Source organism: Fomitopsis serialis (assembly GCF_022376445.1).
Source record: "Fomitopsis serialis strain Sig1Antser10 chromosome Unknown B0H18scaffold_152, whole genome shotgun sequence".
NCBI lineage: Eukaryota > Fungi > Basidiomycota > Agaricomycetes > Polyporales > Fomitopsidaceae > Fomitopsis > Fomitopsis serialis.
The window spans coordinates 1-24945 of record NW_025955112.1 but is presented as its reverse complement, the minus strand read 5'-3'; the positions used below and the strand labels follow the sequence as shown (position 1 = coordinate 24945).

The 24945-nt window shown below is 55.7% G+C and overlaps 13 protein-coding genes across 13 annotated transcripts; 9 read left to right on the top strand and 4 right to left on the bottom strand.

The window, feature by feature from the left end:
* The first annotated feature begins 1096 nt into the window (after positions 1-1096).
* On the top strand, positions 1097-2106 carry B0H18DRAFT_123176 (uncharacterized protein). The gene is made up of 3 exons (XM_048036735.1): positions 1097-1262; positions 1317-1781; positions 1840-2106. Exons 1-2 carry the CDS (start codon positions 1167-1169, stop codon positions 1770-1772), a joined length of 552 nt encoding a protein of 183 aa, XP_047886700.1. The 5' UTR covers positions 1097-1166; the 3' UTR covers positions 1773-1781; positions 1840-2106.
* A 478-nt stretch (positions 2107-2584) lies between these two features.
* B0H18DRAFT_1108236 (uncharacterized protein) lies at positions 2585-3367 on the bottom strand (the record flags this gene model as incomplete). Its single annotated transcript, XM_048032738.1, has 3 exons — positions 2585-2698; positions 2754-3225; positions 3272-3367. 2 exons carry the CDS (start codon positions 3365-3367, stop codon positions 2764-2766), a joined length of 558 nt encoding a protein of 185 aa, XP_047886699.1. The 3' UTR covers positions 2585-2698; positions 2754-2763.
* A 1768-nt stretch (positions 3368-5135) lies between these two features.
* Positions 5136-5406, top strand: B0H18DRAFT_1044243 (uncharacterized protein). The gene has a single exon (XM_048030713.1). It carries the CDS (start codon positions 5194-5196, stop codon positions 5392-5394), a length of 201 nt encoding a protein of 66 aa, XP_047886698.1. The 5' UTR covers positions 5136-5193; the 3' UTR covers positions 5395-5406.
* A 598-nt stretch (positions 5407-6004) lies between these two features.
* On the top strand, positions 6005-7081 carry B0H18DRAFT_123159 (uncharacterized protein). Its single transcript, XM_048036734.1, has 2 exons — positions 6005-6502; positions 6553-7081. Exons 1-2 carry the CDS (start codon positions 6239-6241, stop codon positions 7015-7017), a joined length of 729 nt encoding a protein of 242 aa, XP_047886697.1. The 5' UTR covers positions 6005-6238; the 3' UTR covers positions 7018-7081.
* Positions 7082-8467: 1386 nt separating this feature from the next.
* Positions 8468-9713, top strand: B0H18DRAFT_1215844 (uncharacterized protein). Its single transcript, XM_048036653.1, has 3 exons — positions 8468-8588; positions 8643-9104; positions 9165-9713. The coding sequence occupies exons 1-3, from the start codon at positions 8493-8495 to the stop codon at positions 9240-9242; spliced, it is 636 nt and encodes a 211-aa protein (XP_047886696.1). The 5' UTR covers positions 8468-8492; the 3' UTR covers positions 9243-9713.
* Positions 9714-9776: 63 nt separating this feature from the next.
* B0H18DRAFT_1044231 (ras family-domain-containing protein) lies at positions 9777-11228 on the top strand. Its single transcript, XM_048030712.1, has 7 exons — positions 9777-9931; positions 9991-10114; positions 10197-10200; positions 10306-10503; positions 10588-10635; positions 10668-11053; positions 11109-11228. Exons 2-6 carry the CDS (start codon positions 9996-9998, stop codon positions 10875-10877), a joined length of 579 nt encoding a protein of 192 aa, XP_047886695.1. The 5' UTR covers positions 9777-9931; positions 9991-9995; the 3' UTR covers positions 10878-11053; positions 11109-11228.
* B0H18DRAFT_886678 (PIG-X) lies at positions 11116-11847 on the bottom strand (the record flags this gene model as incomplete). The annotated part of the gene is made up of 2 exons (XM_048041137.1): positions 11116-11375; positions 11424-11847. The coding sequence occupies 2 exons, from the start codon at positions 11845-11847 to the stop codon at positions 11116-11118; spliced, it is 684 nt and encodes a 227-aa protein (XP_047886694.1).
* A 162-nt stretch (positions 11848-12009) lies between these two features.
* Positions 12010-12631, top strand: B0H18DRAFT_1044229 (uncharacterized protein). Its single transcript, XM_048030711.1, has 3 exons — positions 12010-12085; positions 12155-12403; positions 12463-12631. The coding sequence occupies exons 2-3, from the start codon at positions 12183-12185 to the stop codon at positions 12536-12538; spliced, it is 297 nt and encodes a 98-aa protein (XP_047886693.1). The 5' UTR covers positions 12010-12085; positions 12155-12182; the 3' UTR covers positions 12539-12631.
* Positions 12632-14034: 1403 nt separating this feature from the next.
* Positions 14035-15779, top strand: B0H18DRAFT_1044225 (uncharacterized protein). Its single transcript, XM_048030710.1, has 4 exons — positions 14035-14150; positions 14215-15134; positions 15189-15613; positions 15671-15779. The coding sequence occupies exons 2-3, from the start codon at positions 14249-14251 to the stop codon at positions 15587-15589; spliced, it is 1287 nt and encodes a 428-aa protein (XP_047886692.1). The 5' UTR covers positions 14035-14150; positions 14215-14248; the 3' UTR covers positions 15590-15613; positions 15671-15779.
* B0H18DRAFT_1044224 (uncharacterized protein) lies at positions 15780-17858 on the top strand (the record flags this gene model as incomplete). Its single annotated transcript, XM_048030709.1, has 7 exons — positions 15780-15924; positions 16132-16368; positions 16401-16612; positions 16702-16943; positions 16999-17078; positions 17114-17437; positions 17493-17858. Coding segments are annotated over 5 exons (1056 nt in total), but the record flags the coding sequence as incomplete, so codon positions are not given.
* A 948-nt stretch (positions 17859-18806) lies between these two features.
* On the top strand, positions 18807-19958 carry B0H18DRAFT_886690 (uncharacterized protein; the record flags this gene model as incomplete). Its single annotated transcript, XM_048041139.1, has 3 exons — positions 18807-19002; positions 19071-19647; positions 19715-19958. The coding sequence occupies 3 exons, from the start codon at positions 18807-18809 to the stop codon at positions 19956-19958; spliced, it is 1017 nt and encodes a 338-aa protein (XP_047886690.1).
* A 307-nt stretch (positions 19959-20265) lies between these two features.
* On the bottom strand, positions 20266-21619 carry B0H18DRAFT_1125342 (uncharacterized protein; the record flags this gene model as incomplete). The annotated part of the gene is made up of 2 exons (XM_048035009.1): positions 20266-20672; positions 20725-21619. The coding sequence occupies 2 exons, from the start codon at positions 21617-21619 to the stop codon at positions 20266-20268; spliced, it is 1302 nt and encodes a 433-aa protein (XP_047886689.1).
* A 1212-nt stretch (positions 21620-22831) lies between these two features.
* B0H18DRAFT_1215836 (uncharacterized protein) lies at positions 22832-23924 on the bottom strand (the record flags this gene model as incomplete). Its single annotated transcript, XM_048036652.1, has 4 exons — positions 22832-23461; positions 23536-23630; positions 23691-23865; positions 23919-23924. The coding sequence occupies 4 exons, from the start codon at positions 23922-23924 to the stop codon at positions 22832-22834; spliced, it is 906 nt and encodes a 301-aa protein (XP_047886688.1).
* Between the last annotated feature and the right edge of the window lie 1021 nt (positions 23925-24945).

The following is a 24945-nucleotide window of genomic DNA, read 5'->3' as shown; positions in this document are numbered from 1 at the left end:
CAGCTGTAGTCACTGGCAGAAGATCGACTTCAAGTTCAACTTGACATGCCAGCATATTCTCCTCTTGTTGGACTTAACCACTTCCAGTCGTGTACCTGGGCTTATAGGTGAGTCTGGACATCTTCTCCGAAGTGAAAGCATGGAATTCTCTGTCTGGGTACTATGACAGCATTCATTAGAGGTATACAATCCGCCATTCGTTAAGTACTGTCATATGACTGCTCGGGATCTGAACATGGCCAACAATGGGCGAAAACATCATCAAAGCTGCGATATATTGGCTCTAGCATCCAGCAGAGCCGTTACATCCGTTACTACCGCTGTAGCTACTTTGACCGTGTCCGGTTCTTCGCACTGACGACATCCTTCCCTGCAACTTTATCAATTATCCATAGGACTATGAAGTCCTGTTTTCTCACCAACAGCACTCGAAATAGATTCGACCACCAATCGTGCGGTCGTAGCCTCAATTCGTCAGACATGGAGGATTGGACTTCGCTGTACGCGGCTTGGTGAACGTGCGTCGCTCAATATCGCTCTTTCCACACATTTCTGATCCTTTCAAGGATGCTGACTGAAGTGCTCGTGTCCAATCTTTTGGCATGGTGCATTCAAGGCTCTATCGTGCATCCACCGTTCAATGAATCGGCGGGAGTAGGTGCAGCTGAGCCAAACCACGTTATGGCCGGTGATTTACTCATCCGATACAACTCATCACTGTTCTCCTTGCTCAGCGCACAGGTTCACTATTCCCTGCATCTCCTTTCGTGCACCACACTCATTCAATTGGCTTCGAGTAATTATTTCTTGATGCTTCTCGGCGTTGAAACCAGTGCGTGTCCGAATCACCACGACAGTCGTTCTCTGCAAGGCATTGATCCTCGGTCTTTTTTGTGACAGCATACGGGATTCCTTCACTTCGCATCTGGCATCGTTCTGCCTCCGCCGTTTCCAGTCGCCGAACATGCAACATGTCCGTGCTATCCGACAGTGCGGAGAAATGGACTAAGCAAGAGGTTTGGTGACCCGTGTGGTCTCCATTGGATGTCATCGGCCTGATAGCTACTAGGGGCAAATGGAGACAGGTAAGGAAACAACTATAAAAGTACGATGCCCGGGATGCCAATGTTTCTTCATCCTCCAAGTGGGAACCTGAACTAGCCGCAATGTCGCTGAAGATCGTCGCTATCCTCTTCTCTCTTGTCGCCACCGTTGTTGGAGCGACTGCAGGTGCAACCACCTCGGCGGAGCTCGCTGCTCGGGTACGCGTTGCGCCCACTTCCGGAGGCTGCCCATTATTGACCTTGCATTTACAGGCTGATTGCGACACCGACGACGCTGTGCCTTTCTTCCGTGCCTACAGCAACGCTGGCACGGACCACTTCTACACTACCAACTACGACGAGATGAACAACGCCATTACCAACCTTAGCTACTCGTACGAGAGCAACATGGGCTTCGTCTTCAGGATCCCGACCGTCTCCACAACTATACTCTATCGCCTCTATCTCTCCGACTCGATTGATCATTTCTACACCACCGACCAGAGCGAGGCCAACCACGCAATCCAGGAATTGGGATACAACGACGAAGGCACCTCGGCCTACGTCTTCGAGGCCGAGGTTTGCGCAAGCGTTCCGCTCTACCGCATGTACGACGCGAGTATCACCGATCACTTCTACACCACCAGCGAGTCGGAGCGGGAGAACGCGATCAATGTGCTGGGGTATTCGGATGAAGGAATCGCGTGCTATGTCTTGCCGGACCTCTGATATGAATTCGTATGTGACTGAGTACTGCCGTATAAGCGAGCTATCGTGGCTGACACTCATCGTGCAGGTATACCGAGCGGACGCGGGTTTCAACACCTGCTAGCATCTCGCCTTTGGGATGTGGATGTCGTTTTTCTTGAAGTTACCTCTCTTTTAGTTCGTTATTCCTTCGACTTGATACACGGTGTAGAGACATGCTTGATTCAACTCAGGCCTGTCATTGCGGTATTTGACGCTCCCTTTGAGCAGGAATGGAAACGTGAGGTAGATGTGGGTCTGAGTCAATATGTTTTTGTTCAGCAGCAGGCCGCCCATGCTGGCATTTCAAAAGAGGAATCTGAACTCGTCTCGGATTCAAACCTCAAACCTGCTTTCTTAGGTCACAAGACTCACTGAGCAAAGATGATATTGCCCGTCTAGGAGGTCTTCACGGTACTCAGAAGTTGGCAACAACTTGGAGACAAGTCCGCTCTGTCTGGCAGCGCGAGCACGCAGTGAGCACGACACGGCCACAACCACTTGAAGCAGTGACAGCTGGGAATTGATATTGAATATTGGATAGCGAAGCGGCTCGATGCTGATGACCTCTGCGTGCGAAGGGTATATTTGACTGAACAGTCACTGAACTTAGCCTGACGCTCAGTTTTTGCACAAACCCTCTCACGCCGCCGCCCACGGGAGTTGGGCTGACGAAGACCAACATTGGATCACAAGTATAGACGGTTCGATTCAGTCCGATCGAGCAGTCGCCGCAGATTAACAAGATGAACAAACAACAGTGGCCATGGACAATATCCGGCCCTGAGCAGAACTCGAGAGAACGAAAGGACGAAGAGAATGAGCGATATGATCTGGACACTCCGAAAACGTATACGAGGAGACGCCATGTCAAGGGATTGACTGGAGTTGAATCCAGTCTGCATTGCCTACATCCGACGATCAGTACATGACTTGGACATGATCGGTGTAGGAGTCGCTCACTCTTCGTACGTTAGAGGTTAGGAAGAATGTACGCGGCGACACCCTGGAGGACATAGCCATCGTCCTTGACGACTAGGTCCGCCTCGGACTTATTCGTGGTGTAATAGTGGTCGGTGATGCTCGCCTTGTACAGCTGATAGAGCGGCACGCTGCCGCACACGTCTGACGTGTAAACATAGCCGACATAGCCCGTGTCGACGTAACCTTGATTGGTGATGTCGGTGTCTGCGCGGGTCGAGTTCGTGGTGTAGAAGTGGTCGTAGTTATCCGGGTTGTAGAGTCGCAGGAAGATGGAGGACGAGGCGACTGGCGAGCGGAAGATGAACCCGAGCCGGCCTCGGATCTCATAACCGTCCGCGACGGAGTTGTTCACTTGGGCGTAGTCGGTGCTGTAGAAATGGTCCGTGCGTGCACTGCTGTAAGAGCCCCAGAAAGGCGCAGCATGACTGGTGTCGCAAACGGCCTGCCGTAGCTAAAGGTGAGCAGAGGAGCGACAGTTGAGCAAGGGGAGCACGTACACGAGAAGAAAGCTCTGATACCGCTGGTGCTGCCAACACGGCTGTCATGGCGGTGCAAGCACCCACGGCGATGCAGATGATCGACTTGAGAGACATGGCTTGGTTGGCTGCCGGTGTAGGTGCAATGAGCGAAATTGGCTGGCTTATATTTGAGAACCGCGGTGGAATGGTCTCGAGTTGCGGCAGCCATGTTGGTGATACGTCCCGTGCATTACATTCCCGTAACATCTCCGGCAGTACTCGTCCGAGTCTGTCAGACAGGACTCGGACGTAAGGCAAGACAGAGACTAATGGAACTTGAACGCATCTGACTGCAGTAGTCCGGCAAGTTGCCATCCAACGTGCTTCCATAATCAGAGCACCTGGCATGAAATTGAGAGTCTGGCGTAGCAGACAGCAGGATTCCAAGTTAGTTCCGGACGGGATTTGATGGCACCGGTCTTGTCCTCGGGCTTGGGACAAGAAGTCTGTCTCGCATATAACCGTTGAATTGAGAGGCAAACGAGCAGACTAGAAGGATGAGGCAAATGACAAGACTCGCCGCGGTTCATGGAACTCGCCTCGCGCGGCTCTGGAGTACCCTCGTGTCATCGGTGGGTTCATCAGAATCCATGGCCAGCCATAGGTCCTCAGCCTGCTGGGCTCCTACACAGGATTCTACGGCGAGATGTCGAGATCCAAGGCCTAGCTAGACGGTGTCTAACCAGGTTTTCTCTGAGTGACTGGCGGGGATGAGGTCCGGGTGGTGGCAAAGGAGCTGCGCCGAAAAGGCCACAGAGACTCGGCGTCGACTCCGCGACGCGGGGATGTCGATGTCACATGAGCGTGTTGCCACAGGGAGCTGCCACAGGGAGCACGAGCCCGCAACGCTCGGCGAGTTGTGACTTGTCAGTGAACCACAGTGAAAATCGGACCTGCCCGAACTAAGCCAAGGCCTGCCCGGAGCAGGCCTTGACAGCCATTTGACGTGTTCCACCTGCTCGGAGCTGCCCCACCTGCTGCATTGGTTCTATCGGTGTCTCTCAATGGCGTTTTGTTACCTCAGACATAATCTTAGTTCGCTTACGCGCTATGGCCGTCCGCCTTAGTGCTTGAATGCCACTCCCCGGGCCGCATCTCGTTAACACAAAAGCTCTATCGTAAGCCGTACGCGTAAGTCTCTTTAGCTTCGCTAACGCTCTTCACTTGTGTGTTAACGCGTCCACGTTAGCCTTCCGCGCTCCGCCTATGTAGTTGTTCGAGCCATGCACCTCCCAGCAAACTCGTGACTTGCACGCCCGACCTCCGATGACGCCATGCAGACTCGAGAGACTCCAAGTCTTTCCGACTGCAGACGGCCTTCGCTTTACACCGCCACGTCGACATCCGCCGACATCTTCGTCCACGACGTGCACAAGCACACACTCCCTTCCGACTTTGTAATTCACTCTCTGCGTATCAAACGCGTGCAGGGCCGGCGGCGGGCAGGCAGGAGTGTGCGTGTAAGTATGTTACCTCCATGTATTCACCCTGCACGCGCGCCGCAGACATCTGACTAAAGCCGGTCTCCGCGAGTGGTTTCTCCTCGAGCGCGTCAACAAAGAGCGCGACTCGACGCAAATACTTACAGTAAGTAACACCCCCAGATACAAGCCTACATCAACCGCAACGGCGAACTTCGCGACCCGGACTACTGCGACTTCCCCGCCCTCCCAACCAGCCTGCACGGTCTCGCGCTCACACCACTGGCGTACAAGTCACGGCGCGTGTCTCCACAGCACTGACCGCCACACCGACCACCACTACTCATCTGCGCACCCTATCGTGCGCCCAGAGGGGGAGCGTGAATGGTGCGCAATCCCATGCATGCGGTGTCCGCCAAATGCGCCCTCGTGCGGGTATTGCCAAAAGAGGAAACCCCGCGAGCGCCCAAACTCGCGGGGATGCCCCTGCTCCCCCAGCCTCCTTCCACCAGGTCAACTCGCGCACGGCCTCAGGCACAGCAACACGGCGCGCACGCGCGCAGCCAGACCCCATGGCAAAGGCCCAGCGCGCAAACCCAGCCGACGAAGACACCGTGGGCCTGGGCGCAGCGACGAACTCACGGCAGGCGTGAACCACGAGCGGACGGCGCGGACGGCTGAACGGCTGGCGGGGATGGGCGAGGGCCAGGTCGAGGGCCAGGTCGAGGTCGAGGTCGAGGTCGAGGGTGAGTCCAGCCACACGCGAATGGGCTCACTAACAGCAATTCCAGGACGCAGTGACGTGCAACGCGACGCACACGACGACCGCGAGCACGCAGGGCCAATGCCCTGCCGCCCTCTGCGTCGTCCATCCGCGACACGGTTCCCTCGGACACGCCGACTGTATTTCGCAGTCTGTCCCCATCTGGCCGTCACCGCTCATCGACCTGACCCGCGTGCCCCGCTCGCCCTCCAAGCCCTCACCCGTCCTCTAATTCACCGCTCTCCCCCCTGTGCAGCTCGAACCCGCGAGTCCCGAGCTACCTGCGACGACTGACGATGCACCATCTCTCGTGCCTGGCCGTCCTTCTCTCCCTCGTCTCCCGCTCTCTCTTCTCCCGTTCTTCCTCTCTCTCTTTCCGGCTCTCTCTCTCGCTCTCTCTCTTTCTCCGGCTCTCTCTCTGAATCTCCCTCACTCTCCGTCTTGATGTCTCTCCGTCCTTACAGCACGCCTGACTGACTAATTGTATGTACTAGGATTCACGCCCTCTAAACCCGTACCAGCCGCGGCGGACCTCTCCAACAAGCCAACACCGCTCGGATTGGGCACCCACAAGCGGGGCACCTTCTCATTCAGCGTCGCCCAGCCCACGGCGAGCTCCGCCGCCCGGTCCACGCCCGCATCGCCCGCATCGCCCGAGAAAGGCAAGGGAAAGGAGAAGGCACGCTCCGCCCTGCCCATCCCGTCTACCTCTAGCTCGAGCTCAAGCTCAAGCTCGGAGGCAAATCCCTCGTCCACGGTGGGATGGACGCCGAACACGAGACGAACGTGGACGGGATCCCGCTCAACTCGTCGCTCTCCTCCCTCTCGCTCGCCCTCCAGAAGCTGAGCATGCCCGCGCCCTCGCGCCCTGGCACGAGCATGGGCTTCCATCCCGAGGCTGCCACGACGAGCGACGGGCAGTCTACGGCGCGGCCGACTTACGCACGTCCGCCCGCCTCCCAGCCGCACCCACACACGTCCCAGCCTCAGTCGCACCCCCGCCCGAACTCGGCGGCTGCGGGCCCGGTGCGCGCACCTTCTTTGCAGTGTGCGGTGACGGTGAGTGACTTTTTCAGGACGCCGAGGCATGCTACGTGTGCTCCTCCCACCACTACCACGGCCACCTGCCTGTGGAGGGGAGCCCCGTCAAAGGCGGCGCCGAGCCCGAGAGCGGTGTCGGAGAAGAGAAGGAGGAGGCAGTGAACGAGGAGGGCGCGTCGATCATCGCGCAGGCGGTCGAGCGAGAACGAGCAGACGCGGACCGGTCAACGCGTGCAGATCCTGCGGGGCCACTAGCTGAGCCAATTGTTGGCGAGGAAGAGGGGGTGGTGGACACGTCGATGCCCCCTCCGCCGCTGCCTCACAAGGTGAGTACATACAGAAGAGCGAGAGGAGGGGGGACGAGAGGGGGGATGACGAGAACAAGGGTGTGTGAGAGGACAGGGAAGGACTGTGAAACCGCAGACAAGCAAGCAGGACCGCGAGCATGCAACAGGACAGGTGAGCGAATGGGAGGGCGGGCGAGTGGATGGCCTTGCTAGTGAGGGGACCAGGAGGAAGGTGAACGGGGGCGAATGGACGAGCGGGCGGGAGGCGTAGTAGTACGGCAATGTATATTAGTTTAGTAGCATTAAAATTGATGGCAGTTTACAGCAGGTTGAGGCAGATTGAGATAACTAATGGACCTGCCCCAGCTGCCCAGATCTGCCCACGGACTAACACACCTGCTCTCGGCAGGTTGGGGCAGGTTGTGCGTTAACGGCGTGTTTCAATTGCCTGCCCCCAGTCAACCAAGAACTGCCCAGAGCGTAGTCGTTGACAGCAGCTGTCAAGACCTTCTCTGGACAGGTCCCAGCTTAGTTCGGGCAGGTCCGATTTTCACTGTGAGTGAACATCGACCGCACGCTTCTCACAACTACTATCCCGAATCTGCCTCCGCGGAGCAAAAGACCAGAAGATGTTGCATTATCCAGCTGAGCTCAGAAGGTCGACTTATGTAACACACTGGTATATTCTTCCCATGCCGGATGTTAGCTCTCCGAGTCATGGATGTATAGGTGTGGATTCATCTGCTACTATAAGCATGGAATTGTCTACGAATTACGACACAACCGATAGTGCATCATTTCTGGGTAGACCGCATTCGCCGGAGCCTGAGGTGTGTGATCCGCTGTTACATCTGTAGCTACTTCGACCGGTTCTTCGCACTGACGACATCCTTCCCTGCAACTTTATCAAAACCCGTAAGGCTGTGCAATTCTGTTTTCTAACCAACGGCGCTCGAAGGAGGATCGACCATCAATCGTGCGGTCGTGGCCTCATGTCGCCTGTCGTTGAGGATTGGTTGCTGTTCGCGGCTCGGTTAGTGCCAACGTTCGTCACTCAATATAGCAAGTTCTACGATGTCTTGTCCTTTCCAAAAATGCTGATTGAAGTGCTCTTGCCCGTGTTTTGTGTCTTGATGCATCCCGGATTCTGTTGAAAGTGGTCATCGACGCCTCGGTGCATCCACCGTTCAATTAATAATCGATGCCATGCAGCCAGACTACGTTATGACCCGGTGATCTGCTCATCCGGTACCACTCATCACTGCTCTCCAGGTTGCTCAAGCGCACGGCTCACTCTTCCCTGCACCCACTGTCTGCACTACACCTATTCAGTCAGCTTCGACCAATTGTTGACACCAGTACGTGTTCCAGTCATCACGACAGTCGTTCTCTGCAAGGCATTGATCCTCGGCCTTGTCTGCGACAGCATACAGAGATTCCCTCACTTCGCATCGTCCTGCCTCCACCGTTTCCAGCCGCCGAACATGCAGTATGTCTTGCTGTCCGACAGTGCGGAGAAATGGACTCGGCAAGAAGTTTGGTGACCCGCGTGGTCTCCATTGTATGGCATCGACCTAACCGCGACGAGGGGTGAATGAAGACAGGGAAGGGAACAAATATAAAAGCACGATGCCCAGGATGCCAATCTTTCTTTATTCGCCAAGTGTGAACTTGAACTACGAGCCGCAATGTCGCTGAAGATTGTCGCCACCCTCTTCTCCCTTGTCGCCACCGTCATTGGGGCGACTGCAGATGCTCCCGCCTCAGCGGTGCTCGCTGCTCGGGTACGCATTGCGCACACCTTCGCCAGCTACCCATTACTGACCTTGTATTCACAGGCCGACTGCGACATCGACGGCGCCGTGCCCTTCTTCCGTGCCTACAGCTCCGCTGACACGGACCACTTCTACACTACCGACTACAGCGAGATGAAGAACGCCATCACCAACCTCACCTACTCGTACGAGAGCAACATGGGCCTCGTCTTCAGGCTCCCGACCGTCTCTACGGCTATACTTTATCGCCTCTACCTCCCCACCTCGATCGATCACTTCTACACCACCAACCAGAGCGAGGCCAACCACGCGGTCCAGGAACTGGGATACTTCGACGAAGGTACCTCAGCCTACGTCTTCCAGACCCAGGTTTGCGCAAGCGTTCCGCTATACCGCCTGTACGACGCGAGTATCACGGATCACTTCTATACTACCAGCGAATCGGAGCGGGAGAACGCAATCAATGTGCTGGGTATTCGGATGAGGGGATCGCGTGCTATGTCTTGCCGGACCTTTGATGTTGAAGGTATGCGTCTCTGAGTACTGGCGTGTCAGCGAGCTGTTTTTGCTGACACTCATCGCGCAGGTTCATCGAGCGGAGGCGGGTTTCAACACCCGCCGGCATCTTGCCTTCGGGATGCGGACGCTTTTTTCCGACCTTGAAGTTACTTTGCGGTCGCATTCAGTTCGTAATTCTCTAACTCGACACACGGTGCAAATCGTGTTGAGTTCAACTGTCATTGTCATATTTCGACGCTCTTTCTAAGCAGGAATGGGAGTGTGAGGTGGATGTGCATCTGAGTCAATATTTTCCTGTCCAGCACGCCGGGTTTCTAAAGAGACGGATGTGAGCCGTCTCGGTATCAAGTCCGCTTTCTCACTTTACAAGACCAGCAGCAATACCCGTCTAGAATGTCTTATGCGAAACTGAAAGATCTACCAGAGGCGACGACATGAGTGCAGTTACTTCCGCGAGGCCATTCAATGCGTTCATTACCGTCAGACCGAGCTTTCAACGGACCGAGCAGGAAGTGTGTTGTTTACCCTTGGTTTCGACGTATTCGAACGCTCGTGCGAGTGAAATCGAGGGGAGGGAGGCAACAGCGAGAGACCTCGAACAACAGTAGTCCGTGCACAACAGTGCTAGCTGAGGAAAAGGCAAGCCCGCTCTGTCCTGAAGCGCGAGCACGTGAGCACGACACGGCCAACCACAACCACTCGAGGGTGGCACCTGAAAGCAGTCCTCAATCCGCCACCTCCACCCACATCCTCCTGCCCACCCTCTCTCTGTGCGTATCTTCCTATCCTTCAGCTATTTCGCTTCAAGCCACACCATACTAATCACACTCACCGTGAGTCGCCTCCACGTCGCGCACCAACTAGTTCGACTGAACTCGAAGCCACCCACCAGTCGCGATGGTCTTGACACCGAATCCAGAAGACCAGGGACCCCCACCACGGAGACCGGATGTGAAGCGGAAGTTGGTCGTTGTGGGAGACGGTACGGCGCGTTCAGACTCCATATCCCTCTTCGCGTGCGCTTGACGGCTTGAATCTCCTCTGACTTCGCATCTCATATGACGCGCACACTTATCCTACAAAGGCGGCTGCGGGAAGACATGTTTGCTCATCGTCTACGCTGAAAACCGTTTCCCCGAGGTAAGTACCTCGATATTCCTCCATGCCGATAGTTCTCTAGCTGTTACTGAATGGGATCCTTGGACAGTCATATATCCCGACCGTCTTCGAGAACTACGTAACAAACGTCAACTTTGATGGCAAGCTAGTCGAACTCGCACTATGGGATACAGCAGGACAAGAGGAGTACGACAGACTACGGCCGCTCAGCTACCCAGAAAGCGACGTGATCCTCATAGTATTCTCCGTCGACTTTCCCGTAAGTTTGCAGAACGTGCAGGATAAGGTACGCGTCCCTCCAATACCTTCTACTTGCCATTCACCTTGCCATCCTCCCCTCTCCTTCTCGCCTGCCCTACACGCGCACTAGTGGTACCCAGAAGTAGCGCATTTCTGCGAAGGCGTACCGACGATCCTAGTAGCGACCAAGATGACCTTCGAAGAGACGAGGGGACAAAGCGGATGCTCAACGCGCAGGGGCAGGTCCCCGTCGCCTCTGAGCAGGGCATCGCCGTCGCGCGCGAGATCGGCGCGAAGTACATCGAGTGCTCCGCGAAGCTCGGGCAGAACGTGCAGGAGGTGTTCGGGCTGGCGCTGAAGGAGAGCATGAAGGGGAAGTGGGGGAAGATGGTCAAGCAGCGGCGGTGCGTCGTGACGTGACGCGCGGGGTTCGGCACATGGACACGGACGTTCGAATGCTTTGCACCCTTTCGCAGCGCGTCGCGCTTTCCGGTACTTCCAGGACGATACCAATCATCTCTGCGTACATACACACATATCCTCCGTCCATCTGTCTGCTCGCTTGCTTGCTCGCACTCGCATCCGCACGTCTCCGGCCTATCTATCATCATCAGCTTTACCGTAGACCTTGTACGTTAGGGGATGTACTGACGATTGCTCACTCCGTTTTGAGCGTGTCCTGGGTTGGGTATAGGCGACGGGCGGTCCTCACAGAGACGATGGCAAGGTATATGAAGCAGAAGAGCATTACGACTGCGGTGCCGATGTCAACGACAGCCAGTTCTGCTAGGTTGCCCACTGGAATGACAAGCTCTGGAGATGGCACAGATCGGGCATCGGGTATGATAGACAGTGAGGACATCGGGAACATCTCAGACTGTATATGGGGTGCAATTTCGTCCAGTATGACCGGCTGTTCTGTACAGCGCTGAGCGGGGTGAAAACGATTCGATGCGCACTACTCACTAGACGAAGGACAAGCCCAGAAACCAAATGGAGGAACCGGTTTGATCATATAGTATCCGGGTTCGTCTCCGAAGGTAGGGCTACCGTACCTAGCATGCATAGGGACATCGACAACAAGCTCCAGCCCGTCTTCCCTCCTCTCCGGCAACTCGACGTCAAGCAGCAAGACAGAGCCCTCCGAGTCTACGGCTCCTACAGGCAGCTCCAGATCAGACGTTCCCCGTAAGGAAGACGAGAATCCGGGGCGCTGAACGAGTTCATACTGGTCCGCGTACACGTCCGGAGGGAGGACGTGCAGGACGTGTAGAGTGCAGTTCGCAGTTTCCGCCGCGTCGCGCAGTGTGATATTTGCTGTATGGGTGAAGTGAAAGCCCTGCCCGCTGAGCGAGGACGAGAGTTGAGACGACGTAGAAGCGGCCGCCATGCGAGTATTCCGAGCCTGAGTCGCAAGAACGAGAATGAGGAGCAGAGCCAGGAACGATCGTAGAGAACGACGCGGTCACGGTCCCCGGGCGCTCGACCATCGTGACCGCGCCGACCGTGGGACGGGACGCGCCTCATGGTGCCCGCCTGGTACGATTGTGCAGGCATTTCGAGTCTACCTTCATCCTGCCCCTCACTACCCCTGCGTACAACGTATTTACCGGAAGTGCCTACCAAGAGTGAGCATTTGTTTTGTTGCACCACGACCGGGGAGATGTGACTGACTGGCACTGGCACTTCCGTCGCAGCGCAGAGTCCTTCCGTCGACGTTGAATCATGTCTCCTGCTAGCGACCAACCCCGGATCCCTGTCGAATTGTTCGACGCGATCATGGACTACGCTGACGCAGGGACGCAGGCCACCTGTTCTCTTTCATGTCGACATTGGTCGCCCACCGCACGCAGACACCGCTTTCGCATGGTCCACATCCAACCTCGAGCGGATAGCCGCCCGCTGTCCGCATTGCTTCTGTGCGATCCCACATCGACCGTTCTCCCGTATGTCCGTGAGCTCCGCATCGATGAGGGCTTGACACAGGAGTACGCTGCCTTTGCAGAGGAATTCGAGATCGAATGGATGAACGAGGGAGTTCCCTGGCTCGACGAGATCCTACCGACCATCCGTGTTCATGAACTCATGGTGCTCAAGGATCTTCACATCTTCAACTTGGTGTGGGGGAGGCTCTCTATGCCGTCACGTTGTAGCCTCGCGAGCCTTTGTCAGCGCGCGGTCCGTCTTGAGCTGTGTTCCATGGCGGCTCAGGATGTCCCATGCTCATTCATCATCGAACTCCTCACTTCGGTAACATTACTTCAACACCTGTCGCTACAGTTTCGCTATGGCGCGCCTGCTGTAGAAACTTTCCCGACACGCTCCCGCATGGAGAACAGAGTGCTCACATTGGAGACGTTCATGGTTGTCGCACCGTCGCTCTGCTATCTCCTGGGTGTCCTGCACGCATTTCCAGTGCTCAACCTCAAGAAAATTACTCTGGGCCATGTTAGTGAGGGTGCGAGTGCGGTGAACTCATTCTTGAGAGCATGCGCGGGCTCTTTGGAAAATTTGACCCTAATATTTCGTGGCAATCCACATTTGTGGGAGGAGGAGTGGGCTGAACGTGAATTGTAACCATTGCAAACATTTTCTCATCTTTACTGAGAGCAACATTAGCCTACTTCTGCGCTCACGGTGGCGTTTCGGCCAATACATCGCTGCGGATGCTCAGGTTGGACGCACATCTACAATTTGCGCCGACCATCCTGCGTCAGATCAAATCACCTAACCTGAAACACATCTCCCTGCAAGTCACGCCGAACACGCTCGCCGCGACCGACTTGGATGAACTCGCGGATAGCTTGTCTACGGGGACTCTCTCACGGACACGTCCCAACGTAACATTCTTTTGCGCTCCCGATGAGATCCTCCAACCGGACATTAGGCCTGACCTGGCTGTGCAGTCGGCTCTCTTGAAGAGCATAAACGAGACACTGCTTACACAATTCGAAGGTCTGCGGGAAGAAGGAAGGCTTGATGTGATTCGCTGTGTCCAAAATCCCGAGACTGGAGAGATAGAAATCCAAGGACATTGAACTTGGCTCAGGCTGCGCCTGCCGGTCATTCTGACGGTGAGTGCTTTGGCATATCAGAACTGACGGTTCAATTGACTCAAAGTGGACGTACATTCAAGGTCGAGCTTTGCTTGAACGACCCAGCTGAGAACTCAGTTGACAAAATTCTGCGATATAAGCTATGATGCAGTGTACATGACCATGGATACGGCGAAATATGCTTGCTTCGCCGCTGTCCGAGAACTTCTCTGTCTTGCTCTGAGTTCATCAATCATTGGCAGGACTGACGATATGGCGATGTGTCAAATATTGTCAATTGTTACCGTGTCCGTAGCCACACATCAATATCTATTTTCCATAGCTAATGTGGCACACCACAGAATATCAGCTGCGCGATGCGATGGGTTGAAGTCAGTGCGCCTTGAGTGTACCCTACTTAGATCCCAACGTACACCGTTGAGACTCGAGAACTGGCGCTCTCGCATGCGGCATCACATGCGCGCGTCAATTGCCTCCGTCGAACATATTCATGCCAGCGGTCCTTCTAACTTCCTCCGTACTGTGTACAGTACTTATTGGTACGCGTTCTGGGTATAGCATCTACCATCTGGTGGCTGCACACCCACTACACACTTGGTTGGCGCCGCGTTGGTCTCGCTTCGTTGTCCACAGGCAGGTGCGGCTTGGGAATCATAGCTCAGCGCTCAACGTACAACCGTTAACTTCTTTCAGCACTACAGGGTTTCGAACGTCTACGCTGTACGCTAGATTGATATGATGCCTACTTGGTCCCGCAACCCGTGGTCAATCCCTCTGGAGCTGTGGGACATGATCATCAGTCATGTCGACTGCGAAAACTCGCTCTTGGACTGTGCTCTCGTTTGTCGAACTTGGCGACCGGCAGCGCGGCAACATCGTTTCAATGTCGTCAGGATCACACCGCAGACGAATGAGCGAGAGCCGCGAGAGTCTCCCTTGCTCCTTTCCGATCCGTCGTCGACCATTCTCCCATATGTGCGCCGCATTGACCTCGTGGAGGGCGTGGTGCCGAAGTCGGTAGTACAATTCATTCCGGCGATACAATCCCCGTCGGATGCTGCGCAGTACGGCGGTATCGCCTGGCTAGATGACATCCTCCCGACCATCCGTGTCCACGACTTGACGGCACTCCAGTGGCTCGATTTGCTTGAACTATGTTGGGAAGAGCTCTCTGCGGATTCGCGCGCAAACCTCAAGTACCTCTGTCGACGATTAACGACTCTGCGACACTTTACGTGCTCTCAAGACAACCCTGCGCGCCGTTGCGCCCTCGCCGTCGAGCTCCTCGATGCCTCGCCGTCGCTGCGGACGTTCACCTTCCATTATCATGAGGCGACTCCTACGGGCGTCGCTACTCTGGCCGATGATGCGCAGCCACTCGATCTCACGCCGTATTACGGCATGCGTAGGACGGCGCACCCTTTGACCAAACTAATACTTAGCGGTCACTTGGGCCCCATCGTCACCTGCCTCAACATTGTCCACCCGAACTTACGTTTGGAAGAATTGTCCCTCGCGGCCATCTCACCGGACGACGAAGGCACGGCGATCTCGCTCTTGCAATCATGCGCGGAGACACTGACGTTTCTGTCGCTCTTGTATTCCAAAAAATCGTACGAACGTAAGCTCCGCAGATCACCATCGTTCATACCTTCTGTTCTGAGATTATCGTCAGCCATGCTCTGCTCGGGTGCAGGCATCTCCCGTATGATTGCCCTCCAAACTTTCACCATCATGGCGGATCTGCAATTCGTACCGGCCATCCTGCGCCACATCCCGTCGCGCAGCCTGAAACATCTCACCATGAACGCTGCACCTCAGACGCTCTCCAAGACCGATCTAGGAGACCTTACGCGTGTCCTCACTATGGGGTCGCTCGCCGCCTCGCGCCCGCGTGTCACGATTATCTGTTGGCCTGAGAAGGTAGCGCAAGAGAGCGAGGACCCGGTAGCGTTGCAGAACATGCGTGACATACTCGTTGCGAGCCTGAAGGACCTGCACAAGGATGGCAGGCTCGAGATGCTGCGCGTCTTGTACAAGGATGGCTGCTTGAGTGGGACGACCGAGGAATTTTGACATTGGTCCTCCGAGATCTACGCTGTGAGTGGTTCTTTCGTGTTCAGTTCATGCTATGCTGAAAAGTGCGTCATCATGAAGGGAGTGCAATGGTTGAGGTAGCTTCGAATTAGGCATGATAAAATTAGGAACGAATATTGCCTCTGATGTGTGCTACGTATTAGTTTGCGACAAAGTGTCTGTAGGATCATGGGGCAAGACTCGGATCTCTCCTGAAGCCATATGTTCTCTGATGATAATCACTTTGGGAAGAATAGGGCAATCGTAAGCAAAGATTCACTCTGACTGTGGCGACAACGGTCTGTCCTATACGGGCAAGTTTCAGGTACTGACAGGTGAGTACACGTGACCGCAAGTACTTGAAAGTACAAAATTGACATCGATTTATCTCCTTTACGCCCCATAGCCATCCTTTCTCAGCCTTTCCCTTGTCCGAAACTCGTATCTAATCATCCGAGTCGCCGACAACTGTTCATTCCTCCTGCTTCAACCCAGTCCAGGGCCCAGCAGAAGATCGCGTACACCATGGCACCTCTTGGCAGCGCCGCTCCCAGCTCCCTGTCGAATTGTTGGACGCGATCATGGACCACGCCGACAAGGCGACGCAGGCAAATTGCGCCCTCGTATGCCATCATTGGTCGCCGATCGCACGCAGCCATCGCTTCCGCAAGGTCATCATCCGACCTCAACCGTCGGACCCGTACCTCATGACCGCCTATCTCGTATGCGATCCCACGTCGACTGTCCTCGCGTACGTCCGCGTCCTTCACATAGAGGAAGTCTTGCAGAGCCCGCCAAAAGGGGTCAAGAGGGGGACCGTCGACTCGGACAGACACATAACTTGCGCACCGACGAGCTTACGGCGCTCAGGAGCCTTCGCATCACGGGCTTCGAATGGAAATTGTTCTCGACGGGAGCCCGTTGCAGCCTCATGAGGCTCTTCCAGCAGTTGAACGATCTGGAACTGGTCTCGGTCACCGGCATACCGTGTTCAGTCTTGGTTGCGATCCTCGGTGCAGCGACGTCACTTCAACGCGTCTCCTTCTCCTCCTCCTTCCCCCTGACGATGAAACGACTTCACTCGACCTGCCGACTTCCGCGGATGCACGGAGGGCGACAACTGTGTTGAAGACCCTCTCTGTGGTCGGGCAGGTCCGCCTCTATCTCCCGATCATCGTTGCCGCCGTTCCTATGTCGCACCTAAGAGACATCACGCTCGGAGATCTAGACACTGATGACGTGGGCCCAGTGGTTTCCTTGTTGCAGGCCCGCGCAACAGCTCTGCAACGCTTGTCGCTCAAATTCCATCACAGATTCTGGATCTGGATTCGTGACCCACCCGTAAGGCCTGAAGGCAAGTCCCGGCTCGTTGATGCCTGTCTGCACCCGTGGGCTGATACCATTCTCAGCTCCTTACTGTGACGAACCCATTCTTTCGGGCATGACATCGCTTCGAAGCCTCCACCTCGAAGCACAAGACCTGCAGTACGTACCGGCACTCCTGCGTCAGATCGATCGCCCAAGCTGGTCGATCTGACCATAAGGGCGGTACTGTTTGGACCCGGCAGTAGCGTCCTGGAAGAGCTCGCGGAGTGCTTGTCCACCGGTGTGCTCGCTTCCGCTCGCCCCCGCGTGACAATCATCTGCACGGCAGAAAAGGACCATTTCATTGTACAACTTGACGTGCCCATGATGATAGACATGTGTAACGAGCTCCTGAAACACCTGAAGGACCTGCGGAAGGAGGGCAGGCTTCGGATCTTGCGTCCCGTTATGGATCCAGACGCTGAGAACAAAATCGGTGTGTAGGAGGTCTAAGATTTCCCTACCCAGCCAGACACTGTTGTGGTGAGTGTTTGGTTGTGCTGCGAGATAGTGTAGGTGTGTTAACACATTTCCACAGACAGAAGTTTCAGAAACGGGTTAATATGGTGACTTACTTGCCGCTTTCGTGACATTCATGGTTGCGGGGAGAGATGAGAGAAGACAGGATTGGGTGACTTCGGGCGCGAAATGGATTGTTGGCGGAGACATCACCGTTACACATGTAGATGACTGGGCGCAGGATGTCCGGTGGCGATCGCGCTAGTTGTCAAACTGTACAGCTGTGTCTGGACGTCAAACTGCGGTCGCTAGTACCCCGAGGTGATCGGTGCATAAATAGACTAGGAATTGCTCGTGTTCAGACCCGCCTGAACCACCTCCGCCTCGTGCTCTCAACAAGCAGATTCCATTAGGCTTGATTCGAGATAAATAACATCATACTCGCTGGATGTGGAATGAGACGCGATTGTGGCTGGCAGAGCGGTTGCGCCACAAGCGCGTCTGCTCAGCCACCGCGATCGCACGCGGTCGTGAGGCTGTTTTGTTAGGCGGCTGAGATGCTCCAACATCTTTCATCTCCGAGATGCGCTCCTCCGATATGCCTTCATGCCACCCCCTGCCTGCGTCCACCACTCAACTCACCCAGTCTATCCTCCGCTCTGAAGTTGCGTACACGTTGGCCACCCGCTCACACTCGGCGACCCGCATCAAGCAGCGACAGCGATCCGGTGTCTAGTTTCCGTTCGCGGTCTGCGGACCCCGCCTGGTCCTGCCGTTCACTCACTTCCGTCGGCTGTCGGCTCTGGCCAAGATAACGCGAGCCTCACTGTTTCGCTGGCACTGCACCCATGTCCTTTCAGCGAGGCTACCTCGATGCCTCTCCAGTGCTGTCGACTCCACCTCCATCGCCATGGCGGGCACGCGCTGAACATATCCGCCGCCGTCCGATTCGCCTCAAACAGGCCGCACTCCTTTTGACGGTGCTCACGGTCCTCAGCACCCTCATATACCTGTCTCGGCATCATCAGAGTGACTCCTACTCGTACGATGACTGGATAGTCGTCGAAGACCGTCGCATACCTCTCCAGTCTTTACAAGAAGTGAAGGCACCGGCATCCTCACAGAACGGGCACGACCACCGCCCACAACATGGTCCTGGCCGACCACCACAGATTACAGACGACCGTGTCGCCATACCCGTCGTCGATGCGTCCAAACTAGATGATACCCCCGTCAATGCTGTCGCTGTCGCTGCTCCGGAGCCTATCGTGTTCTCCCTTATCATGTTTTCAGAAGATTCCGCTAATGAAGGTGCCGTACTGATGAAGGTCTGTCGCATTCGTGCTTCTGAAGGTGTATGTTCCGACCGAGTCCTTTGTCACAGTCGATCCTCATGTACACTAGCAAACCTGTCCAATTCCATGTCATTTGCGACGAGGACGCGCAAGCCTACCTCGAGAAGCGCTTCCGACTCATAACACGCCCGGTGCACGACGTCCTGCTTCGGTTCTACCGCCTATCGCTGGACGACATGAGAGGGCGCATCGAGCGCGAGGGCGCGATCGTGTCTGACCACTCCGCCGGTACCCGTGAGTTTCATCCGTACCATACCCATCTATCAACTCGCACCCCGGCTCACCACAATCCCTTCCTCTAGCGGGCTTGATGAAGCTCTTCATCCACGAGATCCTCCCGGAGTCCGTCTCACGCGCGATCTTCATCGACACCGACGCGTTCTTCATCACCGACCCGGCCCTCCTCTGGGACCGCTTCTCGTCCTTCAAACCCGACACCGCCATCTCCATGCCCTCGCATCCCGACCAGTCCTCAGAGGAGTGGCACGACGCCAACCGGATCTGCTCCTGCATCATGCTCCTCGACCTCGCGCGCCTCCGTGCGCTCCGCCTCATGGACTCGCGCACGTACCGCGCCGCCGGCGCGCCCGCGCTCTCGCCCAGCGCGTTCGAGGCGATGTTCGGCACCCCCGGCGACGACGGGAAGTACAAGGGCGTGAAGCTCGGCGACCAGGGCTACTGGTGGGCGATCGTCTTGCGGATGCCGAAGCTCTTCGAGCACCTGAGCTACGACTGGGAGATGTCGAGCTGCCTGATGGACATGTACGGGACGGCGCTCGGCGACGACGCGCGGGGCTTGGAGGAGGAGGGGAGGCGGCAGATGCACACGTTGGACACACCGCACGAGGGCGAGACGGTCCTGCCCAAGATGCTTCATTTGTACGTCGCGTGTGTTGCCGCTCTTCTTCGCGCGCAGCGGCGCTAACTCACCTTCTCCGCCTTGCAGCAACTGCCTAGATGGCACACCGCACTACTACGAGTGGGAAGGCTGGTCCGACCCGCAGAACAGCCTCACGCAGCGCTGGCACCCCGCAGTCCAGTACCACGTCGGCTTCAAATGGGTGTGGCTCAACGCGCACAGACCAATGGGCACGCTCACGATCGAGACAGAGGAGAAGGTCGTCTTCGCTGACGAGCTGTTTGCGCAGCGACAAGGGAGGAACGTCGTTGGGTCCAGGGAGGAATCTTAGTTATTTATAGCGACACTAGTGTGATATACCGTCCATCCTGGGGCATAATGGTGAATGGATTTGTTGTGATGTGCTCTATAAAAGTTGCGGCGGTTATGAAATTCGATAAGCACTTTGTAGGGTTGCAGCGTTCAGCTCGCGAAGTCGGGCTGTACAGTGCCCTCTTTGATGTCATGGTCGCACTACGAAAGGAGCGGATAATATATATGTACTACGCTTCGTTGTATTTGCCCTTAACTCAGCAGAGTGATCGAGCGGGTGGCATGGGAGAGTACGTACCAGAGGTACCCAGTGAGGATTGGTAAGTTCAGAACTCCTCGAGCTCCGGTGTTGGTAGTTTGCTCTTCGCATCGACGACGTGACGCAAGAACCGCAGCCTACCCTCGTCCCGCAGGTCCTTCAACGCTTCACGAAAGGCGTCGCGCATGCGATCCCAGGCAGCGTAGTCGGGGTGGAGGATCCGGTTCAACTCGCATTCGCAGATGAGCGAGAAGCGGGGACGTGCGGAAGCGAGCGAGCCGGAGCGCAAGCTCCGTGCGAGTTCGTCCAGATCACAGGTAGGGAGCATCGATGGTGTCGCTCGTACAGTGATGTCGACGAGAGAGGGCGACTCTATCTGTCGCAGGATGGCGGGTACGTGCTGCAGCTGCGCATCTAGCTGGAGGCTCTGTAGCAAGGTGATGCCCGTAAGGCCGCCTTGAGCACAGAAAAGGACTAAATACGTCGTCAGCGAGAACGCGATGGTGGATGGGTGGAGCCCCCGTACCTTCGGGACGTGCAGTTGGATTCGGACCCGACAGGATCCATAGCCATTGCAGCTCGAACTTCAAGGACAAGTGCACGAGCCTTTCCGAACACGACTTCAGAAAGGAGATGGCTTGGCGGATGTTGCTCTCATTGAGAGAGCCGAGCGTGACATCCTCGAGTTCAGATGGCGAAAACGCATCGAGAAACGCTGGGAGATGGGAGCACAGCGGGCCGTCGACCGAGTAGGACCTCAGCGCGAGGGAATGCTTTGGGGCATTTGTCTGGGCGTCCGGACGTGTTGGGACAGCATCGTCGTCCTGTGGTGTAGTGTCGACATCCTCCATATCAGGGGTGCAGAACAGTGAGAGTTGCCGAAGCGTAGTGGCTGCAGTGAGAAGCTCGGCAACGGATGCGTGAGGTATGCCGCCCACTGCGTCTATACAGAATAAGCGCAGAGCGACCAGTCGCTGGCAGAGGCTTGCGAGGCTGCAGCGGGACTCGTCAGAGAGGTTTGACCACACCGCATTGTGGATGGTAAGATGTTGCATCGCCGTGAGATCGTGAACCCGGATGGAGGGTAGGATGTCATTGAACCAAGGATTCATCTCCGTTGTCTGCAGTAGCCTGCGAAACTGGTTCCAATCTTCCTTGGATACCCCTTCCTCGATGTACAGTCGGCGGATATAGGGGAGAACGGTCGACGTGGGGTCGCTTAGGAGCAGTGCGTGGGATGGCAGTCGGGCGTCGGAACGAGGTTTGACGATGAACTCACGAAAGTGGTGTCTGCGCGCGCTGGGCAGCCAGAATCGACAGACAAGAGAGCATTTCGCCAGCGTCTCAAAGTCCGCGTAAGACAGGATCGCATCGAGTAACTCGACGGGTATTCGAGAGTCACCGCGGAATGATAGAGACATCCTTGCCAATGGCCTGCCCGTGGAGATGTGTTATGTGACTGCAAAGTATATGTTGGTCAGGCCTCCGACAAATGTGATGAAGAACGAGCACTTACTATATGCGAGAGCTAAGAAACCTGTAAATTTATGGTCAACAGATGGACGAGGATTGCGCGTAAGTACTAGTAGTAGGGGAAGGGCCTGAGATCTGAGATCTGAGAGCCTCCGTTCAGCCACCGCCAGCCGCCAGAGCGCTAATCGACTGCTTGACGGAGTAGCGCTCTCCACCCCAGGCTTCCAGATCCCATCCTGTGAGCTGAGTACTTGTATCTTGCACCCCTAGTAATTGCTGAGACCCGCAGCACAAGTCCCATGGCTTGACGAGAAGCGCACATAGTACGGAGGTGATTGGTGGTATCCGGTTGTATTGAAGGTACGTTTGTCACTCGGCCATTGCGGGATTCGCTGTGTAGTGAACATATCACCTCTCTGGTGCTCGTCATGGTTCATTTCATGGCCTGGACTCAAAATCTCGCAGGCGGAGGCCGCGGCGGTTCAGACCATCCTCGTAGTAGGGAGCTTAAATATATCTATTCATCGCGAGACTATGTACATGATCCCAGTACCTACACGGAGCGTTGTGCACGACGCGCCAGTCACCTACACAGCGGACATCGCAGCGATGCACCGGCACGGATCTCTGCGTGTCGGTTTGCACCAACGGATTCAACCCGCCCGCCCTATCGCATTCCCAGGAGCTCCCGCTATGCCGCGAACGGGCAATATCAGCTTGTACGGCCTGCGCCGACGGTATACTTATTGCCTAAGATCGTGGCTCCCCACTCGCATCCTGCCCGAGCCGATCCCCGCGAACACACCATCCACTGGACTCTCCACTAAAGAAAGACAATGTAGGTACCAGGGAATGCAGTAAAAGCACTCACCTCGTTCAGCCCTGTCGCGGACGCTGAACACCCGCGGGCCAGGGACATGCGGAACCTTGCGCGGCCGCCGGTCTGGTCGGTGCGGAGAACGGTTTTGTCAACGAGGGAGAGGAGGGAGGCTCGGTAGCGAGACGTGATAGGCTCGGACTCGGGGGCGAATACCTCCCTCGCGAGCTGCATGCTATGAGCTGCTATGAGCCGGGCAAGGGGAATGGAAGTACATCTGCACCTTCGTAAGTAGTAACATGAACATGCATACAGGATGAGGTCGTCACTAGCGTAGTTTTGCTCAAATCCTGTCCGCCATCCACATATCATGGGCCTCCTTGATCTCCTCGCCTGGACGAGCATCATCCGGACGCTTGACGTCAACCAGATTCATCCGGTAGGGGTATCTAGCAGATGATTTCTCCCCGGCCCAGTCCCAGTCAACGAGTAGCGCGGCCGGCTGAGTCTTGGGCGCGGTCGCATTGCGCACGAGCACGTTCACATCGCGCACGTCGCCGTGCACATAACCCTGCTTGTGCAAGCTCCTGAGCCCGTCTCGCACCTTCGCCCGCACATGCTCTAGCGCCGTCCAGTGTTTGCCGCCCTTGTTGTATTTCGCGTCCCATAGACTCGTGTAATCCGCGGATTTGTCTTCCATGACGATCATAGTCCAATCATAGACCTTTTCGGCAGCATAGAGCTTTGGTGCGAAACCGGACTCGAACGCTGCGCGATGGGCCTCCTTGCAGTAGCGTGTGCTGAACTTGACGTACAGCGGCTTGCCGTCCACTTTCGTGCGAGCACGGAAGAGCCTCTTGTCCTCAAGTGCTTCGAGGTACTCGAATTCGTGTCGGTGGCCCTCGGCATCGGCGTAGTAATCGTGGAAGGGAAGCAGCCGCGTGGCCCACGATCGGAGAGGAGCGTCGCTTTGCTGTGACGGGCGCGAAGGTCGTGTACAGCGACGCGCAGAGCAGCAAGGGCTCGGGTTCCAGTTTCGCGCGCCACGGTGTTGGTGGGGTGTGCGTGCACGCTGAAGCTAGTGAGGTGTTCGACGTTGAGTTTGTCCGCAAATGTGGCAACGGCGATATCCACGTAGGGCCCTGCTCTCTCGCCGGTCAGTGATTGACTATCCCATGTTCATATACACAGAGCGCACGTACCGAAGTGCAGAACAAGTACGATCGGAAAGTTGATCTTCCAGAAATCTCCTTTGTCTTCGAACGTAATTTCAGCCCTTTCGCATGCTGCCAGGACAATACAGACATGTTCTTGGTAATAATGAATAGCTTCAAAGTAGGGGTCACCTCCGCCAGCACTGACTTCGTTCTTGATCTTCTGAATATAATAGAGCGTCCAGTGCCGGCGAGTCACATTATGGAGGAGATCACCGTCATTCTCATACTTCCCAATGGCTCCCTGCGCGGGATACTTAGGTAGAATGCACCACGTGTGGAGGACGTCAAAGAAGCAATTCCGACGGTCAGCGTCGAATGCATAGAGCTGTGAGGCAACATTACAAAGTTCTTCATAGCACTGAATGTCTCTGCTAGACGGGGTGATGCGGGTGATATCGTGACGAAGTTTGGCAAGTGTTTTGTCGAGGAGAGAGGACGGTATTGCGAGATGGTCATCTCGACCGCAGTAGATGTGGGTCACGGTACTCTGGTTCTCACCGGAGACATGTGCCGGAATGGGAACGCCCTAAATGGGGCTCAAATGCTTTCCCAAATTGTGACCGATAGGACGCAATTTGGGGTCAGCGGATATTCGAGCCTAAAGTATCCATATAAGGCAGGATATTGGCCCGCCGAAAATCTCGGGCGTAAACGTAGAACACGGGACGGGCGTGTATTCAAGTTAAGAGACGACGGATAAGGGGTGAGACAATATGCAAGACCAAAGTTCAAAAACGGGATTACCATACGAGGCCACCGTAAACTCGGCCGAGAATGCTATCAGTAGGTTCGTCGTAAATGGTGTCTGAAATGCAAAATATACGACACTCGTAAATTTTGAATTTGGGCTCGTCGCGTATTCGAGCGCAAATGCTGGGCTTAGGACGAGATTTGGGCAACTCGCAAATCTCGGGCAGAAATGCTGGATTTTCGGCGGCCCTATATGAGCGTGTCGATCATAGCCCCCTGAGTGGCCCGCTGAGCGGCGTCGTGATCGTCTATTGCAATACCTTAGTGTAGAGGAGTCTCTCAATTTCACATCAGTTTGTCATAAAACGCGCGGAATGACATTACGGGTCCAGAACAGTATCTATAATGCATGAACACGAGCACAACCACGATCAATCAGTCCAAGCATGTCAACCAATCCAAGCACAATCAACCAGTCCAACCATTCGTCCATCTCGAGTGCACACATTGGCGTGCAATGAAGTTCAATTTGACAACTACAACAACGTGG

Bases quoted from the DNA above. Each gene is read 5' to 3' on its own strand.
- B0H18DRAFT_123176 (XM_048036735.1), top strand. From the start codon at position 1,167: ATGTCGCTGAAGATCGTCGCTATCCTCTTCTCTCTTGTCGCCACCGTT. The intron at 1,263-1,316 runs GTACGCGTTGCG...TTGCATTTACAG, and splicing joins CGGCGGAGCTCGCTGCTCGG to GCTGATTGCGACACCGACGA.
- B0H18DRAFT_1044243 (XM_048030713.1), top strand. From the start codon at position 5,194: ATGCCCCTGCTCCCCCAGCCTCCTTCCACCAGGTCAACTCGCGCACGG.
- B0H18DRAFT_123159 (XM_048036734.1), top strand. From the start codon at position 6,239: ATGGACGCCGAACACGAGACGAACGTGGACGGGATCCCGCTCAACTCG. The intron at 6,503-6,552 runs GTGCGCGCACCT...TGACTTTTTCAG, and splicing joins ACTCGGCGGCTGCGGGCCCG to GACGCCGAGGCATGCTACGT.
- B0H18DRAFT_1215844 (XM_048036653.1), top strand. From the start codon at position 8,493: ATGTCGCTGAAGATTGTCGCCACCCTCTTCTCCCTTGTCGCCACCGTC. The intron at 8,589-8,642 runs GTACGCATTGCG...TTGTATTCACAG, and splicing joins CAGCGGTGCTCGCTGCTCGG to GCCGACTGCGACATCGACGG. The intron at 9,105-9,164 runs GGTATGCGTCTC...ACTCATCGCGCA, and splicing joins GCCGGACCTTTGATGTTGAA to GGTTCATCGAGCGGAGGCGG.
- B0H18DRAFT_1044231 (XM_048030712.1), top strand. From the start codon at position 9,996: ATGGTCTTGACACCGAATCCAGAAGACCAGGGACCCCCACCACGGAGA. The intron at 10,504-10,587 runs GTACGCGTCCCT...CACGCGCACTAG, and splicing joins TGCAGAACGTGCAGGATAAG to TGGTACCCAGAAGTAGCGCA. The intron at 10,636-10,667 runs GTAGCGACCAAG...CGAAGAGACGAG, and splicing joins AAGGCGTACCGACGATCCTA to GGGACAAAGCGGATGCTCAA.
- B0H18DRAFT_1044229 (XM_048030711.1), top strand. From the start codon at position 12,183: ATGTCTCCTGCTAGCGACCAACCCCGGATCCCTGTCGAATTGTTCGAC. The intron at 12,404-12,462 runs GTATGTCCGTGA...CTGCCTTTGCAG, and splicing joins CCCACATCGACCGTTCTCCC to AGGAATTCGAGATCGAATGG.
- B0H18DRAFT_1044225 (XM_048030710.1), top strand. From the start codon at position 14,249: ATGATGCCTACTTGGTCCCGCAACCCGTGGTCAATCCCTCTGGAGCTG. The intron at 15,135-15,188 runs GTAAGCTCCGCA...GATTATCGTCAG, and splicing joins TTCCAAAAAATCGTACGAAC to CCATGCTCTGCTCGGGTGCA.